We start from the raw sequence: 19,296 nt of genomic DNA on the forward strand, positions 1-19,296 counted from the left end.
CGAGTCCAGTGCCAAACTGTTTTAAAGAATTTTTTTAATTTATATGTGTGAAAAATCCATTTGAGTTTACAAATATTTTCTTTTATGGAAAACTACGGCTTAAAATCTCTATTTTTGTGGATTGTGATTTTATTTTATTTTTTTCTTTGAGTTTGATATTTAAGTTAAAAGTCTTTTATGGGTTGAGATAATTTTATTTTTATTTTTTATTTTTTGAACAAATTGGTTTGTTATTTTTTTTTTGGAGGTTGAGTCAGGAAAAATGCTGATTTATTATTTTCTTAAGCTACCCTAATTGTAAGCCCAAATTTTTAAAAGAAGCCCTACCCGATGACCCAAAAGCCCAAGCCCGTGAGATCAAGTAGACTCCCCGTTGTTGTGCAGCTCCTTTACATGCACGGCTTCACCGTGTCCATGTTCTTTGCATGCACGTTCCCTCTTTTTTTTTTTTTTCCTCCTCTAGGGTTTCAGCCTTTTGACCTCTATTTATAGATTCATATACACGTCCCTTATGATACTAGTGATACTGCCGCCAAACCTCTCCCGTCGCTATCCCTGCACCTAGCACCATCACAGAAACATCCTTGCTCTTTCACGGCACCCTACACGTCACAAACACCACATGGCAGCAACCCACGCGTTGCATGCTCTTCCCGAGTCCAAGAGCCACTGCATCTCCACCCCTCCCACAAAGAAACCTCCAGCTAGCCCTCACAGCCCAGTTTTCCTCCCTGCGTCAACCCCACCTGCATGCCCTGTTTCAATAACCCAAAATAGAGCAAGTGCCCCCCCACCGTGCACTACCTCTCACAATCGAACCACGAATGCAAGCCACCCACGTCGCAGCTCCACCCTCTGACCATAGCCCAGCCACTGCCTTGCACCACCACGCATCAATTCCATTCCTTCGCGCAGTAATAGCCCGAACGGAAAACTCACGTGCTGAGATCTCCTCCATACAACGGAAGCCACTAGCCACTGCCCAGCCACCGTGTGACCCAGTCAAACCACCCAACTCAGCCCGTGTGTCCCCTATTTTTGATTCCCAAAACAGAGCACCCACCCCACTTTCTACCAATCACTGCAACCATCTCAACCGTGGGCCAACCACGTCGGAAACCACCTAAATAGCCACAAAAAGCGCCGACAGCTTCCACCCCTGGTCCCTCATTCACACGGTAAGCCTCCCTCACACTACCCTGGTCATGTGACTGTGTAATATCCCTGCAAACAAAACAAAACATGGGTTAATATATTTTCGTAGCCTTACATAAAGATGGTAGGAAGAGTTGTTTTTTTTGTTAAAATTACAATTGTGTCCTCTGATTTTTAAACCAAAGCTTGAGTATTTTTAGGGTTATATTTCATTGGGTTGGTTTTTGCATTGGGCCTAAGTCTTTTTGGTAGAAAATTATTGGATTTATTTTAGAGGGATTGTTTCTACTTGATTTCTTTTTATATTTTTTCAGTATGTTATGTTAAGTTATTTTAAAGTAAAATGTTTTTGGGTTGGATTCTAGTTCTAAAATTATTTTGCATCGGGTAATATTTTCTTTTTATTTCAAAGACTTTTAATTTTTTTAACAGGTTGGGTTTTGATTTCTTAAATGGACTAATGTTTGAGTTGGAATTAGGTTAAGTATATTAAGTGTATAAGTGATCGTTTTGGAAAAAGGATGGTATTTTAGGAATTTTGAGAATTTAGGTTCTTGAGGAATTAAAATAGGTTATTTTAGCATCTTATGCTTTAATATTGAAATACGTGATCAATTGTAAATTTACGAGAATTACATGACTATTTTATAGGTGACGATTAATTTTTGCTCGGCAGTGTTAAGGAAATTTTTGAAAAGTTAAGAAGTCCAGGTAAGCGGGATTCCTATACTAGACTTTGCATTAAAGGAAAATGAAGCAAGATTAACTTTTAAAATATGCAGCTTTTGGTTTTTGAAAAGAAATATGAAAAACAACATCAATTATTTGTTTTAGCATTACTCATGAACTCTATATAAAAGGAAAAGTATTTTTGTCATGATTGGTGTAGACATAAGCTTATTTTTTGGCATTTTGTTTCTAAATTGAACAAAAGAGAGCGAATATGAAATTTTGTGCATAAATTACATTTTTGTGATCTAATTCTATTCTGTTCTGAAGATGTTCTGAACGCTAATATAATATGATGTGATTTTTGAAAGCTTTTGACATGACATTCTAATTTTGAGATGTGGGTTATGGATGGTGATCTGTTTGACCTACCACGGGTGCTAATAGTGGCTTCTGTTTGAGTTGGTACAAACTATTCTGTTTCTGGTACACCCACTTTGGAAACAAAGTGGTTTTCTGGTGGTCTTTCTTGTGTGCACAATCGGGGTTCTGAGAATAATAAGGAGAAGATTCACATTTTATTTATGCTCGGCTAGCTACTGAGGTTTGCACAACTCTATCATGGGGGTTAAACATGGCCTCTGATGTGATATGATATTCTAGTATGATGGTGATCAGTTATGCTATGTCAAGAGAATTTTGAATAAGAATATTTTTGAACTTTCGCTCTGACATTTCACTCTGAAATGAAAAGTAAAAATATTTTATTCTGCATTCTGAACTATGTAAATGCTCATGTTTGCATACTAGTATATGTTCTCTGCTTGCTGAGTTGTTGATAACTCACCCTTTATCTCCATAACATTTTTCATATTATTTTGAAATAGTTCAGCTGAGGATCAGGATTTTGAAGCATGGGTGATATGATTATTTAAGTATAGTGGATTATTCATAGAAGATTTTTGAAGATTGACCATTTTTATTAAGAGATTTTGTAGTATTATGACGATTTTATATTTTGAAGTCTGTAAATATCTTGATGAAATGTGAGGTTTAAGTTACAGGTAGTAACTCTTTTGACCCCTACGTTTTGATCCCTACGGGACCAAGGCGTTACAATTACAAATTTAACGGTAGATATAAAAAATATTTAAAATGAATAAAGAAAAAAAATCAAGAATATTTAAATGATACATAGAAAGAATAATTAAACTGATGTTTGGTGTATTGTAAAAGTGGTTAACTAAAACAGAAAAAATGAATTTTAGTTAGTTAATTCATATGAAAATTTAGATAAACCATTGGGAAAGCTCAGGGAGGATAGAGTGTTACATGCCATGTGGCAAAAACTTCGTCAAGGGAAATCAACGGAAGTTGCGAGTTGTATAAGTTTGAAATTGCAGGTATAAATGTTACTAGTTGAGTAACCGACGTGGCATTTTGGAAACTGGCAAAAACTAAGTTACTAAATTTGCAATTAACCCTATATACAATGATATTTATCTTTAAAACAAAGTCCCATACTCCTAATATTTTTATTGATTAAATCATAAACCTCTTTACATGGCAGCTAAACCATATATTAAAAATTGAATTTAATATTTTTCGAAATATATATACAATGATGGGTAAAAAGGATAAGCCAATAATACAAGTGGGAATGGCAATATATGAATGCGCTAATACAGCATATGTACCTGTGACAAATGCCAAAACCATTGGTGCCATGGAGGAAAGAAGGAACAAAAAGGCTATTTGAAGAAAACTTGAGCGCCTTTCCAAGACGTCTTCAGAAGGGAAAATCGGAATAAAGAGGTGGATAAAAATAGAAGAGCTAGATAGCATCAATGATAGGGCATTTGTAATGATGAATACTTGGAAAGCAGCACTTTTTCTCAAAACTGCAGAGCCTGGATGTCGATGATCATCTCCACCAATGAAGCCCCCGGGCATGGTAATGCCTGCAGCAAAGGTCACAGTTGTAATGAGTGCAGCAACTACCAAATGAGCTTGAGCCGCTTTATCCTCCACCTCCATCTTCTTCTTTCTGCTAATCTCGTCGTGCTCCTGCCACACCCCCCGGATCACCTCCTGCTCCTGCTCCAGCTTTTGCACCGGCTTCTTCTCAATTTCATCATACCCGACTTCTACTACTCGTCCATAACGATGGAATCTAAAATTTTCCAAGCCTCCAGAAGCACGTAAAAACCTTTTCTGTAAAATATTTATTGGGTTGAATCTTAAGTATTCCGTATTTTTCTATAGATTGAAAGCAAACGAGAAAATAAAACAAATCCAAAGAATATTTGTTTCAGAAAGCAAGGCAGCTAGGTATAAAATAAGGCCTAAAATCAGAATATATAAAGACAGTTAACTTCATATTTAAATGTATCTTATAAAAAAAAACATTTATTACTTATAAAATGAATAGAAAAATATTATCGATCCCAAGATACATATTACTCACTTCCATTCTTTATGATATATCAAATCAAATATGTTTTGAAACAGGTTATATATGCTTAGAATTATAGGAACACGTTCTTGAAAGTTGTTAGCTAGTTTATAATTATTGTTTGTGTCATAACGATATAGTACTAGTTCGCATGATATTGATAAAACGGTACAGTTTACAACAAAGAAAAGGTTGTGGTTTCTTCGTCACATCATCTTCAAATTGAAGTCATAAGCTAAAAGGACTCGGCCTGGATGGAATTGGACCGGGTCCGGTTTCTATTGGAATTGGACCCACACCCTAAAACCCGAAACAAGTAACACACAATACGAAAGCAAAATTGAATACTACAAAAACCCTTAATGTCTACCTTGGTTGCAATTAACATGACCTTGTGCTCGAAGTGGGGAAAAAAAAAAGTTGTGGCTTAAAAATAATATATAAATTAATATATAACCCTTAATGTCATAATTAATATATAACAAATCATTTAAGAGATATGGAAGCTAATAAAAGCTTGCTACGAAGAATTAAATAGCTATTGAAATTCTTGACGTATGGCTTAAAAATTTTGATAAAAGAGAGAGAGTATATATTTTATATATGGGAGAAACTGTAAAAAAAAACTTATTTTCAGTGGGTTGGAAAGCGAAGCTAAGATGGCTAAGTTTCAGTGGCAAATTAACACAAAATGAATATACTATCTCAAGAGTCAAGAGACTCGACATCAGACCAAAACGATCTATTAAACCACTATAAGAAAAAGCCGTTTTACCGGCCAAAATTACTTGCGGTGAGCAGCAATTGGACGGCAGAAATATTAAATTTACTGTGCCGTGTTTTTCTTCTGGAGAGCCAGGGAAGCCCCGCTAAAAAGACTATTTGCGGCGAAGATGTGTCGCCGCAAAATGTCATCATAAAAATCTCTTTATTTCGCCCCGTTTCTTTTCCTCCGTTTCTTTTCCTTCTCTCCCTTTTCTCTTTTCCCCCAGCTCGAGACTCCCTCTATATTCTCTCTGAGTTTGCTGCTGCCCTTCCCAAGCCGTGTCGTCGCCATCTCGCCGAGGAGGTGAGTCTCAATCCTCCGTCTGTTTCTTTCTCTATCTTCGTCTCTGTGTGCGCGCCTCTATCTCTATCTCTCTCCCTCTCCTTTATCTCTCTTCGTCCGTTTCTCCCGCTCTGTATTTCGCCCTAATTTTCTCTCTCTCAATGGGGTTGGTTCTAACTTTTTCTTTATATTATTTTGGGATCAGGATCTGCAGAAAGAGAAGATTTGATCAACGTATGGAAGCGGTGACGGAAGAGAACTAGGTATTTGTTTTCCAGAACAAGTTATTTTATTTATTTATTTATATTTCATTTTCTATATTTTTCTTTGTTCTTCATTTTTCCTATTCTGTCTATTGCAGTTTCTCTGTTAATTTTTCTATTTTGCATTCCTTTTTTCCATGTTAGTCGTGTTGAAAATGACTGAGCGTAAATGTATTCGAGATTTGCAAGTTTTGTTTCTTCACGAAGGGCATTTTCATTTTTTCTTTAGACTTCTCTGTTTGTTTTATTTGTGTTGTTAATTTATTTGGTTTCTAAACTACTGGGTTTCGTTAGTCCCTGAAATGTCAAGCATTAGAATCAGTCAATTAAAGGGTGACGATTGATAGAAATGTAAAATGTATTGAGATGCAAGATTCTACTTTCCTATTTGTTGGCTGACAATTTTTTGTGATGGTTTTTTGGGGTTTGATGCAAGTATTACAAAAGGAGATGCAAGATTCATTTTGCTTCTTGGTTTTGCAAACTTGTTTCCACGCCATGCATTTTGCTCTTGTGATTCTCTTCATCTGGGTGTTGGTTAGTTGTTATGTATTTGATTTACTAGAGCATGTTGAGCAACCACTTTGATTTATAAACATTTATGTAAACTGTAGAGTTTGTGTTGTTGGTTTAGGTTCTTAATTTGTTCAGTTTGTGACACGGAGGAGTCTGTATGTGTTTCTAAGTAATGTTGTGTAAAGCTTTCAGATTCTTCATTAGAAATATCTTAATTGGTTTCAACTACCTGATTGGGGAAAATAAGAAATTTATTTATTTTATTTATATCCAAAACAATTAGATTAGATTGGGCTGATAGAGAGTTTTGGGAGTATATAGTGCTAATATTTGTATTTGTTATTATGCTTCAACAAGAAAAGCTTGTTTGCCTTGTATTAATTTACAGAGTATATGTTTGCCTTGTGATTGTGCAGGGTTGGATGCTCTGATTTTGGTTCTGAAATCGATCTTGATCCTCTCTATATATGTTTGCCTTGTGATCCTCTCTGATTTTGGTTCTTGGTGACCTGAATGATAGATATATATCTTGGTGGTAGTAGAAGCTCAACATTTTGAAGATGCCATCAGTGATGTTAGTATAAACTTTCTTCACTTGTCCTTCTTGATGGTGAAGAAGCTTAAGTGAGGTGTACAACCACTTGGGTGTTGGGTTTTTTGTGATGCTTCACATATCATTATTGATTAAGCCTCTGTTATATTACCTATGTGACATTAGAATCATGTATGCCATGTAAATTAAGCCTGTTTTGTCTCCTATACTTCAATCAATGCTCTTTCTACTTTTATGTTGGCTTCTATATTTAAGGGCTAGAGCCTTTTTTTTTTTTTTTTGCATCTTTAACTTTTATATGATCTTTACCTTCTAGAGGATATTTATTTCCTGCACGTTTTTTTGGTTAATTTCTCTTTTGCTTGGATTTTTATTGATTTTCCTTGAAATATACGGTTTTTATTGATCTCAGATTTGTTGGCTTGGATTTTTACTAATTGGGTTTATGCTTTTATTTTTTTTGCATAGCCGAACATCATTTATTGCAATTTAGGATTCTGTGTATTTTTTTTTTTTAAATGCTGAACATTATTTGCGGCGACACTTTCTCCCCGCAAATAATAATTTCCTGAGAACCAGCCTCACGGCAACAGAGTCTGCAGCTCATGTGAAACCTTCATTTGCGACGAAATGGCTTCGCGGCAAAAGATATTACAACCGACCAATACAGAGGTCACCGAAATTGGTCAATCCAGATGTATTACTCCCGACCAATTTACTACGAACCAACATCCGTCGGGTGCCTTTTTTTGTGGCGAGAAGTAGACTTTTTGTGGTGAACTTACATGGCCGCAAAAGACCTTAATTTTTGTAGTGAACAAAGTATTATAGATTTGAGTGTTTTAAAATATTTTTTTATTAGATTTGTTATTATCTCCTTCCTTTTAGAAATGATTTGATTATATTTCTATCTATAATAATAAGCGCCTATCACGCTTCTACAGGAATGAGTAGTAAATTGTTGCGTTCTGTTTTTTTCCTTCCGTTTTTATTGCATAGTTACTTTTTTAACTTTTTGTTTTCTTCCTTTGTGTCCGTTTATATAAGGATGTTTTGGTCTTTAGTGAGATTGTGTCATTCAAAAGAATTTCAGACCACACAAATCTTTCATTCTCTGTCTCCGCTCTCCATCTCTCTCTCTCTCTCTCTCTCTCTCTCTCTCTCTCTCTCTCTCTCTCTCTCTCTCTCTCTCTCTCTCTCTCTCTCTCTCTCTCTCTCTCTCCATTTTTGAATTTATGTATTATTTGTTTATGGATTTGATGATCTGTGATTTTTATTTGCAGAAGAAGGAAAATATTACTCCGATTGGCTTGAAGATCGTGGTAATTTATGTATTATTTTGTTTATGGATTTGATGATCTGTGATTTTTATTTGCAGAAGAAGGAAAATATTACTCCGATTGGCTTGAAGATCGTGGTAATTTTAACTCCATGTCTTTTTGCTTTTCAACTCTTCACCCATTGATGTTAAGCTAACCTGATCTTCGTTGGGTTTCCATCTTACAGTTTTACGGATTCTTGCCATTTTAACGGTTCAGATTAATTCTATCAGTTCCTCTTCTTCACCGTATATAGCCTCCACAAAGCTTAGAGAGAGATTTCAGAGGAAAAGCCATAGGCAGGTCAATCTTATCTCTCCGATCCCCAAACCAAAGGCTGAGGAAGAGAAGAAGCCTCAGGAAAAAGAGACTCAAGCCTGAAGAGAAGAAAAAAGAGGTTTTTTCTTTAATTTTTTCCGAGGAAACAAAATTTTCTATAGATTTTTGAAATCTTCATCCTTTTTTTTATTTGCTGATTCATTTGAGGCCTCTAATTGTTTGATACAACCTCATATCGTCTCAGTGTCTTGTTCCTTCCTGAAACCTCCAAGACTCGACCTTTCTTCTCAAACCGTCTATTGTAACAGAGAGCCATGCCTTGAGGGAGAAGAGAGAGGTTACCGAGAGAAAATCGTGGCTCGGATTCCCTCAGCGTCGTCCCCGGAGAGGGGTGTTGTTGTTGGTGTTGGTGTTGCAGTGGTGGTGGGGTCGGGGGTGGCGTGGGCTAGAGTCCATCGATGCCTTCTAAGATGCTTCAAAAACACACGGAGAGAGAGAGCGAGAGCTCTGAAGAAGAAGGAGAAGAAGAGAGAATATGGGGCAAAGAGATGAGATGAGACTGTTACTTTTTAATAATTCAATAATTCAATAGCTCTTCCTTTTTAATATATCTATATATACACACGCGCATATGTGTGCGTGTACGTGCGTTAATTATTCTATCATCTTCTTTTCACACAATAGATTTGGATCATTTATTGTCAAAGGCAGATGCTTTTCACAAAGAAAACAACCGTGACTCCATTTTCATTCTTTTCACTTTCTTAATGATGATGATAAGATACCTCCAGCAGATCGAATCACTGTTTCAAAACTTATTTAAAAATCGAGTAATCCTGCGTGCATTCGTGAAATTCTCGTGTAATCGTTTTGAAAAAGATTATGATCTATTATTAAAAAATTAATTTTTTTTATATAGATCTCATATTTATTCACTTTTTTAAAATAATTGTATGGCATTTACACACTCAAAACTGCAACTATCATTTATCTTAAAAACTATGAATACTTTAGCCGCAACAAATCTCACAAATGTAAATTCAACATACTTTTATGAGGCGGATTAGATTATAAAATTATTTTTATTATAAAATAGATCTAACGTATTATATAAAATTATATCAATTTGTGAATTTAGATCTTTTTATAAATAAATACTTTTTTTAAAAAAAATAGAAGAGATAATAGAACGTCAACATGCATTATTTTAAAAAACTGGAAAATAATGCACCTCTTTAACTTCTTCTAAAGACAAGGTTAGCGGCAGGATTAGTTTCATGCTTTATATTTTGTCGGGAGATCTTTTGATAACTTTATTTAATGTAGAGATTATCTTTGGTGGATCACAAAGATAATGCATGGTTATTGATCGAAATGAATAACTTATAAAAAAGAGGGTCCAACTTTGTTTGATTTTTCATCTTACAAAAAGCAAGTCTTGAAAATGACTCTAAAGAAAGAGTTGGTGAGATGTAGAAAAAAGGTGCTTGTGCTCAATAATTCAACCCTTCACTTCTCCACTAAGAATTAATCTCTTTCTCTAGATCTCTCTCTCGCTTTGTATCTGAGAGATGCCAATAACAAGTATACTTCCCCAAAACCTTTTGGCTATAGGATACATGATGAATAATATCAATTTAGAAGGAATTAATCATAACCACATGCCAGAAAATAATTGTATTTTTAACTATTTCTGGTAATGTGACATTTGTCATGTCATGCACGTATATATAATTTATTTAATTCAATCAATCAAAAACAACAACGACCAATTAAGGAAAAAGTAGACCTGATTAAAAATAAAAAATTTAAAAAAAATTGCCTAATCACTATAATGAGTTGATGCCTTGGTTGTTGTTAACCTTGATTCCATTACTATTACTACATGACAAACAGTATTACTTCATTCATATCAGCTATAGCTAGCTGTCAAACACTATTGTCATGGTTATCATCTCTATTTGCAACGTCTAGCTCGTCATCATCATTACTTACAGATTGGTCTTAAATCTTGATTTAATTGGACATATAGGAAAATAGGATTAAATACCATAATATTTAAACATTAACACTAATCTCGAGGTTTCCCAATCAAAAGGTTTTTAGGATATAATAATTTCATTTGTAAGGATCGTTCACATATATAAAAGAACTATTTAATTTTCAATTTTCAATTTTTTACCTATTTATTACTTAATCATTATAATTTTTTTAAACTTTCAAACAAAACAAAAAAAAATATAAATTTTTCAAATTTTAAAAGAAAAATTATATTAAAAAATTATATGCTTAAAATATTTTTTACAAATTAACAGTAATATATAAATCATCTTTCGACCGTCTTTAGCCATCAATTAATCTAAAGAAAGAGTTGGTGAGATGTAGAAAAAAGGTGCTTGTGCTCAATAATTCAACCCTTCACTTCTCCACTAAGAATTAATCTCTTTCTCTAGATCTCTCTCTCGCTCTGTATCTGAGAGATGCCAATAACAAGTATACTTCCCCAAAATCTTTTGGCTATAGGATACATGATGAATAATATCAATTTAGAAGGAATTAATCATGATCACATGCCAGAAAATAATTGTATTTTTAACTATTTCTGATCATGTGACATTTGTCATGTCATGCACGTATATATAATTTATTTAATTCAATCAATCAAAAACAACAAAGACCAATTAAGGAAAAAGTAGACCTGATTAAAAATAAAAAATTTTAAAAAAATTGCCTAATCACTATAATGAGTTGATGCCTTGGTTGTTGTTAACCTTGATTCCATTACTATTACTACATGACAAGCAGTATTACTTCATTCATATCAGCTATAGCTAGCTGTCAAACACTATTGTCATGGTTATCATCTCTATTTGTACTCATATATATATATATAGGTGTCATTTACTTATATAGAAAGAAGTTTTACATTAAATAATAACACTTTCTCTCATAATGTTATTTCTCTTTTAGTTTTGTAACAATGTATGATTAATAGCTGTGTGTTTTTTTCTTTTCGCATGTGTCTTTATTCATTCGTCACCATATGAAAACCTCCATCAAAGTCGTTGCTATAAGACGGTGATACATGAATTATCTGTACAAGCACATGGGCCCCGTTATTTGGGGCCTCCATAAATTAAAAACATCTTCTATTGATTAAATTATATTTTTAAATCCATATTAAATAGATAAGATATAACTCATTCAATCATTTAAATTTATTACTATTCTTGATAATACATATATAAATCTAGATTGTTGTTTACGATTTTTTCTTTTTTTTTTTTTTTTGGATATGATGGAGTACAGAAATTTTGAGTACGTAATAGCAACTTCTATTGATAAAATAATGTTCTACCCTCGGTTTGAATGTCAAGTTATAATGTAGGGACAGCAATAGTTACATATTTAATCCTCACATGCAAAATGTGGCAATAAAATAAAAAATACATAATGACTCATTAAAAAAATCACAAATCCTTTTCCATATGACTTTATTTTATTAGTCCAACAATGAGACAATTTTTAAAGTAGATATTAATTGCATTAAACTAAGGGTGGCCATATATTTTGAAATAAGTATTTTACAAACGGTTATGGATTTTGTCGATTTGTAAGACATGAAATAAAGGGATTTGCACTTTATATATTTTTGCTTGATTTAGAGATCAAAGTAGAAGAAGAATCACATGCTCTTATGTCATGCTTTCGTAAACAAATTAATCTTATATATATATATATATATGGTCTTTCGCTCACTAAGAAATTAAACCCATCCGATCCTCCATCGACCATGTACGTACGTGGTGGTTTGCAATTAGCTAGCTGCTTCCATGATCATCATCACATTTTGGTGCTAAAAGTCAATTGGAGTGGACCTAAGATTTATTTTTCTTTAGTTGTTAGCTCTTTGTTTTGGACCAATTAATCATGCACCACACATATTATATGTATATATATATATAAGAAAAATATTTTAGATATAAATAAATTATACAAAAGTAAACTTACAAGCTGATATAATTTGATATGATATATGAGATTGTAAAATTAATTTTATTATAAAATAGATTTAAAAAATTATATTAATTTAGAAATTTATTTTTATGAAACTTTTAGACGCGACACTTCTCAATATATAATTCACCAACGGCGCCGACAAGCTCTTAATTTCGTGTACGTTAAATAATATCTTTCTCTGCGAGTATTGCAGGAAGATTAACCCTTGATTAAGAAAATCAGCCTCTAATATGCCGGTCCCACAACACAGCATGTTGATTAGTTTTTTAATGGTGCTGAGTTGTGTTTGGGATTTTGACCCTTCAATAATTATATGTCTATGAAAAACCAACGTCCAATCATCATTAACTGGTATGATGTGGTATATATCCCTCTCAATATATCTTCTTAGTATATATCTTTTTATATTAACTCACCCACCCACCCACTAACCCACCCATCCCACTGGGCTCTACTTTCACTATAACATTTTCTCACTAAATCATCTTCTATGTTTCAAAAGTTCCTAACAAAGATCTTTGTACAAGGTCTTTATTGGAGCATTAAATTTCTCTCTCCTGGCTGCTATATAGATAGCTTGATACATAGATTAATGCTTACGGTGCGCAATTATTGAGCAAAAAGTTGTATCAGAAAAGATTGAATATGATTTTATATATAAAAATATTAATGATTTTTAGAGCTAATTAATATAAAAATATATATTTTTCTTGCATAACATGAATAATAATTAATAATGAATTGAGTTGATCATGATCAGTTTATTTCAATCTCCAACCAGCACATTTCCTAATCGAATGGGGTCCACTCAATTATTCGAACCCATCTTATAAAAAGTATCAGTAACTATTCACGTGTCGGGAAAGAATCCAAAATTTATTGACGTGTTGAATTAAAGATTGCAAAAAATTAATAAAAACCGTTCAGTTATTTTTCTGTCGACTTCTCTCTTATTTTCTTTCTTTAACTTAGAAGTTTAAGCACAATTTTTATTTTTTGCAATCTTTAATCAATCATAATTAATGTTTTTATATATTTTTTTTGTTAAGACTAAATACCAATACTGTAATTGAATGATTGATTAATAATGAACGAGTAGCGTAATGTATTAAATATGATGTTATATCATGTTGATGGTGTTGCGAGTAGAGTAGTTAATCTAGGAATCTAACGGGTCGAAGACATACTTAGTCGAGCATCCAAACAAGTCGTGATTCACCAAAAAGCAAAACCGAAAACCGCTTTAAGGACACCTGGTTTTCATTTGGTGGGAGGAAATCCACTTCTTAGCACAAATACATTGCATGTGGGTTTCCCTTGTGTGTATTATCACGTACACAAACCTCCCACATTCCTCTCACGAAATAAAACTGTTTTCCATTGACCCACCCCGACTCCTATCATTTCGCTACTCACCTTCTCTTTCCTCTCACTTATTTTCTCTACTTTGTTTTTGCCCTATCTCATAGAATTTGCATGTGGGTTTCCGTTTTTGTTGATAAAGCTCTGTATGAAGAGATTTTGGCCGTTGTCTTCTTTGGTTTTCTCTTTTTTGCTCTGTTTGGAGGGTTTTCTGATGGAAAACGGTGCGGATTCGACCTCCCGGGATTGTTTCAGCTGTACCCATGTCTAACATCTTCGGTTTCAGTGGTAAACTCTCGATTGCCTTAGAAAAACATAAATGATATACTTTAAGTGTTCTTCTAAATAATATACTTAGTAAAGAATTCATCAAAATTAAGCAGTTAACTCTCTCTCTCTCTCTCTCTCTCTCTCTCTCTCTCTCTCTCTCTCTCTCTCTCTCTCTCTCTCTCTCTCTCTCTCTCTTAACAAGAGCGGTGGTCCTCTGTTTTAGACCAGACAACTCTGATCCGTAGGATTTTAGGATTTTTACAAGTCTTCTGTAGCTGTCAGGCGCCACATAGCTATGACACTACATTGCTCTTCTGTAGCTGTCAGGCGCCGCAGCTATGATATTACATCACTCTTGTCTCTTGTAGAGAAATACTTCACGAGAGATGATTCATCATAATTTTCTCTATAAAAGAATTATTCAGTTCATCTTCTTTCGCATCTCATCTTCTTCACTTTTCTGAAATTAGTCTGCATTCTTACTCTGCAATCTCTTTCTGCTTTCTCACTTTGCAATGGCTCAGCAATCTTCTCATTACCAATATATGAGGTATTCTGCACCTCGTTCACCAGTTGTTTCTGCTTCTTCCGTAGGTGTTATAATGCAATCCAATAATGATCTGACTAATAAGTCAGATAATGAAATTATCTACAAGCTTGTGAGTCTCGGAACCCGATACTCATCAACCATTGTCGCATATTCTCAGCGACTACAATCTAGGACTGGTGGGGTTGACAAACTCCACGAGAATATTTCTATCCTTCAGCGGCTTCTTATGGATTCCAACATGAAGATAGAAGCACTAAAACGAGAGAACAGAGATTTAAAATCTTTGCTTAACTCTTCTTTTCGAGTGGCTACTCCTTTAGATAGGAAAGGCATGCAGATTTTTGAAGAGCAAGAGCATTTAAAGATTGAGGCAAAGAGCCTCAAATTTCTGTAATTTTGCTTTGTGATAATAAAATAATATTTCACAAATATTCATATTTGTGTTTCTATCTTCTATTAGATCTTCTATGTGTTCTATTTTATTTCTCCTTTAATAATGCACAATTTCTTACAAAACCGTAATATGAATCTGAAATACTAATTGTATTTAAGAGATGGTATTTTAGATTTAATAATTTCACTCATCTCCTCCATGAATGTTCTCTAAATCCCAACTGAAGCTTCTCATTTTACAAATCTTTGCTTGTTATTTGGAAAAATTCCACGGGATCAAGATATCAACAATCGTGACAGCGCTGCTGCTCTCCTTCTAAACAGGTTGATTCACATGAATAACCTCAGTTGCTTCAGTATACTGAATGAGATGTACTTATTTCTTCTGTTCTTTATTTTAGGGCATTTCACCCCTCTTACCTGCTGTTGAGCGGTGCATAGCGGTGTTGCTGATTGCTGAACGTGTTGCTGATTACTATTATTTGCTTTCATGGGAAAGTTTTACATTTATAATCTACCTCCACTAGGCAAACGTCCCTTGGGGTTCGGTACTATTTCTTAGCATATCTGATTGAAAAGAACTAAATATTCAAATATTAAGTATATAATTTTATTTTTTGAAGAAAGATAAAAGATTACGTTACCACAAAATCCTCGACCGGTAAGTTTCTACTTTCTAAGATTTGAGAAGCATTATGGTTCTCTTTGTTGAAGACCATTTTGTCAACCCTCGGAGAATTCAGGACATGCTTGATAGAAACAAAACTGGAATTGCAATAGTAATGGAGAGGTGTATTCCCGTCGTTGTCCTTCTGATTCAAAAGATTCCGGAGAGACGAATTGTTTTGGATGATTAGCGCTGCACGTGGCAAGTTGTTGTGTACGGCGAGATGGAGTGCATTGCGGCCTTCATTGTCAACCACTTCGCAACAATCCGGACACATTGATATAATCGCTTTTGTTACCTCGTCCTTGTCGCAACAGGCTGCAATGTGAAGAGCTGCCCTACCCTCTGCGTCTTGAATATATGCTACCTCTCTATCATATTTCAGCAATAGTTTAGCAACGGCTGTCCTACCCACGTATGCAGCCATGTGAAGCGGAGTCGAACCATTTCGGTCTGCTTGTTTACATAGATTGCGTCCGTATCTTTCCAAAATGTTTTTGGTCATTCCTAAAAGAATTTAAATGTGCTAAATTAATGTAATAATTTTCTAAAGAACAAAATGGAAAATGTTAGGAAATAGAAAAAAGACTATTCAAGTGATCATTTATATCAATTTACAAGAAGTGTTTCATCTTATCTCATTTCATTATTATAAATTTTTTAAATTTTCATACAAAATATAATATAAATAATTCAACTTTTTCAAACCTCAAAATAATAATAATATTAAAAAATAATATTCAAATAATATTTTATTCAACTTTCAACTTTTATCTCAACTTATTTTACCTCAACTCATTATTCAAATGGCACCTTAACGTGGAAGCCATGTTTAGCAATCAGTCCTTTATCATAAAATAAAATTTGTATATACAAAAGCCAAATGCAGGACAAGGCAGACATCAGTCTTTATTTACCAATATGGTAAAAAACTAAATTATTTGCAAGCTTGTTAAGCACGAAATTAATCTAAATTATATTTCATGAATTCGATGTAGTTGATCATATTTGATACCACCACATAAATATTTTTTTAAACAAATCATATTCTAGAATGCAGAAAAGATAAAATAGGCAATACCTTCATCATCCCAAAATGCTGCAGCATGCAAAGCCGTTCTATCCAAGGGGCCATCATAAGCTGGTGACTTCAATTTTTTTAAAATTTCTGACACCAATTCTGGAAAACATCTCTCGGCAGCCAAGTAAAGTGGGGTCTCACCAGCAACATTAGCACCAAACGGAAATTCTGGATCTACCTCCATTAGTAACTGTTTTACCACTTCAATGTGATTGTGACGTACAGCCTCATGTAAAGCCGTGTCTCTCTCTTTGTTCGGCTTCCCAATCATCTCCGTAGTAGCTTCAACAACTCCACTTTCGATCTCCGTAGTAGTTTCAACAACTCCACTTTCGAGATCTCCACTTTCGATCTCCGTAGTAGCTTCAACAACTCCACTTTCGAGATCTTGGTGTTGGGATTTTTGATGTTCAATCAGGACTTTGACGATGGAAGCATGTCCATACCTTGCGGCCACATGTAACGGAGTATCGCATTCCGCACTGGCTTTCAATAACAGTCGCGGACACCTGTCCAATAAAACTTTCACAAAATTTGCCGCTGAGGCTGGGTCGGTTCCTCCAACAGCGTGAGAGTCTTCTTCAACGAGGATACTTGAAATGCAAATATGTATGATTGTATTTTTATTAACGGTTAAAAACCCATCTAGTGGATCGGATATACATTGTTCTAAGGCCTCCAGGTTGCCTTTTGCCGCTGCTTCATAGATAATAGGATCCATTCCAGCCATTACTAACTGTGGAGCCCTCAATGCAAAGCAACAGAGTACTCCAGAAAATCCTATTTCAGCAACAATCATTCATGTAGTTGATCTCACATTGAACATTTCTCTATTAATGTGCAAATCCTATATATATATATATATATAGAGGAGAGAGAGAGAGAGAGAGAGAGAGAGAGAGAGAGAGAGAGAGAGAGAGAGAGTATATAGATTCGTCTTGAAACACGACTAAATGATCAACGTTCTAAACAAAACAGAAGTTTTCTTATTGAAAGAGTCCGAAAACGTTCTAAAATACATTGAAACGCCACAAGAAAATACTCTCAAATTAAATTACTTGGTTTTCACAAACTTCTAGTAACAACTATACAATGACGAAAACATACTTCTAGTAACAACTATACAATGACGAAAACTGTTCATGATCAATTCGGATATGACCCGATTAATATCCTACTATATTCGATTTGACCCGAGTTAATCCAATCTAGAAGAAATCAAATAGATAAAATTTTCAAAGCAACCACTGTTCAAATAATAAAGCATACCCATATAATTAAGACAAATTCATCATCACCACAACTACGAACGAGACATTTCACCATTCATGAACTACTTTTAGATCAGAGCACAAATGAAAACGAAACTTACTTCCAAGTAGTTAGTAAGTAATGGAACCAGCTCCTTTAATTTCGCTGAAATAACCTTACTTCTCGATCGACCTGACCTGAATCCCAATGAAGCACAATTTAATCAGAAAACTCTACAATAATGACGTAAAGGGAGAGAGAAAGAAAAGGAGGGTCTTGGGTTTGTCCTCGTCGAAATAGTTCTGGGGAAAAGAAAAGGGGGCGGTGTTAAAGGGTAGGTGGTGGAGCTACAAGCTTGGAGATGGCATACCATGTGGAGGAAGAAGACCTAATGCTTGAAAATGGAGGGTGGAGATGTGATATAATTTACAGAGTTGCTATATACAGTCGAATTTGCAAAGTCGGTTCGTAAGCGGCTGACATGGTAGGTCCCACGTAGACAGAAAGAAAAAAAAAAATATTCAATTCCCGCTTCTATCTCTTCCTTATTTTTGCACTCTGCTGTCCAGGGCTCCTCCTCTCTTGCTCAAAATGCGTCGCAGCTCCCCTTTCTCTCGCTTCTCAGATCCTATCTCCCCCAGCTACACTTGATTAATTTTTTTATAGTACTCCTTGATCTCTAAAAAAATAAAAAACAAGGTAGTTGTAAATGTGGTGAAAAGCAAGTACAACAGACACCTTCTCTCTCTCTCTCTTCAACAACAAGGGTTAACGCCATCTTTGCTCCAGTTTTATCCTTCTAATGATCTTGGAAAGTTGAACAGGAAAACTTAGTTCTTAGATTTGAATTTTTTTTCTTGTAGGCGTAAAATTCTTTTTCTTTCTTTTTTTTTTTTCTTTTATTTTTGTAGATTTACATGGCTTTCATTGTTGCTAACTTGTCTCCACCATTGTCGGTACATGAAATAGAAATCTGTAAAAACTCCCAGTTTCTTTCATTAGAGGTGAGTGTCTTGGCTTCTGCAGGGGACTCCTCTGATCTGTAATTTGCAAAATAGTGAAACGCGGCCGTTTAAATAAAACACGTGGATATTCCACGTCACCGACTCTGCGCCGGTTGCATTCTGCTGCTTGTAAATAGAGTTTCTCTATAATTTATATGCAAGGCTTGTAGACCTTTTCCTTGAAATTGGAGGGATTGAGGTGAGATATTTATGCAGAGGAAATGATCATTAGTCGTCATTGTAAACGTAATCATTAGACGTCATGGTGGTAAAAGATGAAGAAAATATGGCATTTTTTAATAAAAAAATCTAGTTATAAATATAATTATACATTAATATGTGTATCAATTTAATGTGATTGGTTAAAAAATAGATTTTATTAAAAGTAATATAACTTTAAATTTTTAAATATGAAAAAATTAATATTAATATACAAATTAA

At 34.3% G+C, this 19,296-nt stretch overlaps 2 protein-coding genes and 1 long non-coding RNA gene across 7 annotated transcripts; 1 reads left to right on the forward strand and 2 right to left on the reverse strand.

Moving 5' to 3' along the window:
• Positions 1–3,281: 3,281 nt before the first annotated feature.
• On the reverse strand, positions 3,282–4,297 carry LOC122313434 (protein ACCELERATED CELL DEATH 6-like). Its single transcript, XM_043128470.1, has 3 exons — positions 4,292–4,297; positions 3,522–4,038; positions 3,282–3,307 (listed from the first exon to the last, which is right to left on the reverse strand). Exons 1-3 carry the CDS (start codon positions 4,295–4,297, stop codon positions 3,282–3,284), a joined length of 549 nt encoding a protein of 182 aa, XP_042984404.1.
• A 726-nt stretch (positions 4,298–5,023) lies between these two features.
• On the forward strand, positions 5,024–8,922 carry LOC122312414. The gene is made up of 6 exons (XR_006243182.1): positions 5,024–5,348; positions 5,533–5,590; positions 6,523–6,680; positions 7,943–8,076; positions 8,166–8,375; positions 8,502–8,922. It is a non-coding gene; the product is annotated as an uncharacterized LOC122312414 (long non-coding RNA).
• A 6,498-nt stretch (positions 8,923–15,420) lies between these two features.
• On the reverse strand, positions 15,421–18,999 carry LOC122312386 (serine/threonine-protein phosphatase 6 regulatory ankyrin repeat subunit A-like). 5 transcript variants are annotated; one of them, XM_043126980.1, is made up of 4 exons: positions 18,222–18,999; positions 17,968–18,048; positions 16,601–17,447; positions 15,421–16,026 (listed from the first exon to the last, which is right to left on the reverse strand). In XM_043126980.1, exons 3-4 carry the CDS (start codon positions 17,397–17,399, stop codon positions 15,488–15,490), a joined length of 1,338 nt encoding a protein of 445 aa, XP_042982914.1. In that variant the 5' UTR covers positions 17,400–17,447; positions 17,968–18,048; positions 18,222–18,999; the 3' UTR covers positions 15,421–15,487. The 5 variants fall into 5 exon arrangements, with proteins under 5 accessions (XP_042982914.1, XP_042982906.1, XP_042982921.1 ...); XM_043126972.1 differs by having other exon boundaries at positions 16,601–17,469; positions 17,504–18,048; XM_043126987.1 differs by having other exon boundaries at positions 16,601–17,380; positions 17,973–18,048; positions 18,222–18,997.
• Between the last annotated feature and the right edge of the window lie 297 nt (positions 19,000–19,296).

Source organism: Carya illinoinensis, chromosome 1, assembly GCF_018687715.1.
Source record: "Carya illinoinensis cultivar Pawnee chromosome 1, C.illinoinensisPawnee_v1, whole genome shotgun sequence".
Taxonomy (NCBI): Eukaryota; Viridiplantae; Streptophyta; class Magnoliopsida; order Fagales; family Juglandaceae; genus Carya; species Carya illinoinensis.

Coding starts and splice junctions, on each gene's coding strand:
- LOC122313434 (XM_043128470.1), bottom strand. Junction 3,308..3,521: donor GGTTTTGGCATTTGTCACAG/GTACATATGCTG, acceptor CATTGTATATAG/GGTTAATTGCAAATTTAGTA.
- LOC122312386 (XM_043126980.1), bottom strand. CDS start 17,399: ATGATTGTTGCTGAAATAGGATTTTCTGGAGTACTCTGTTGCTTTGCA. Junction 16,027..16,600: donor AGCATTTTGGGATGATGAAG/GTATTGCCTATT, acceptor AAATTCTTTTAG/GAATGACCAAAAACATTTTG.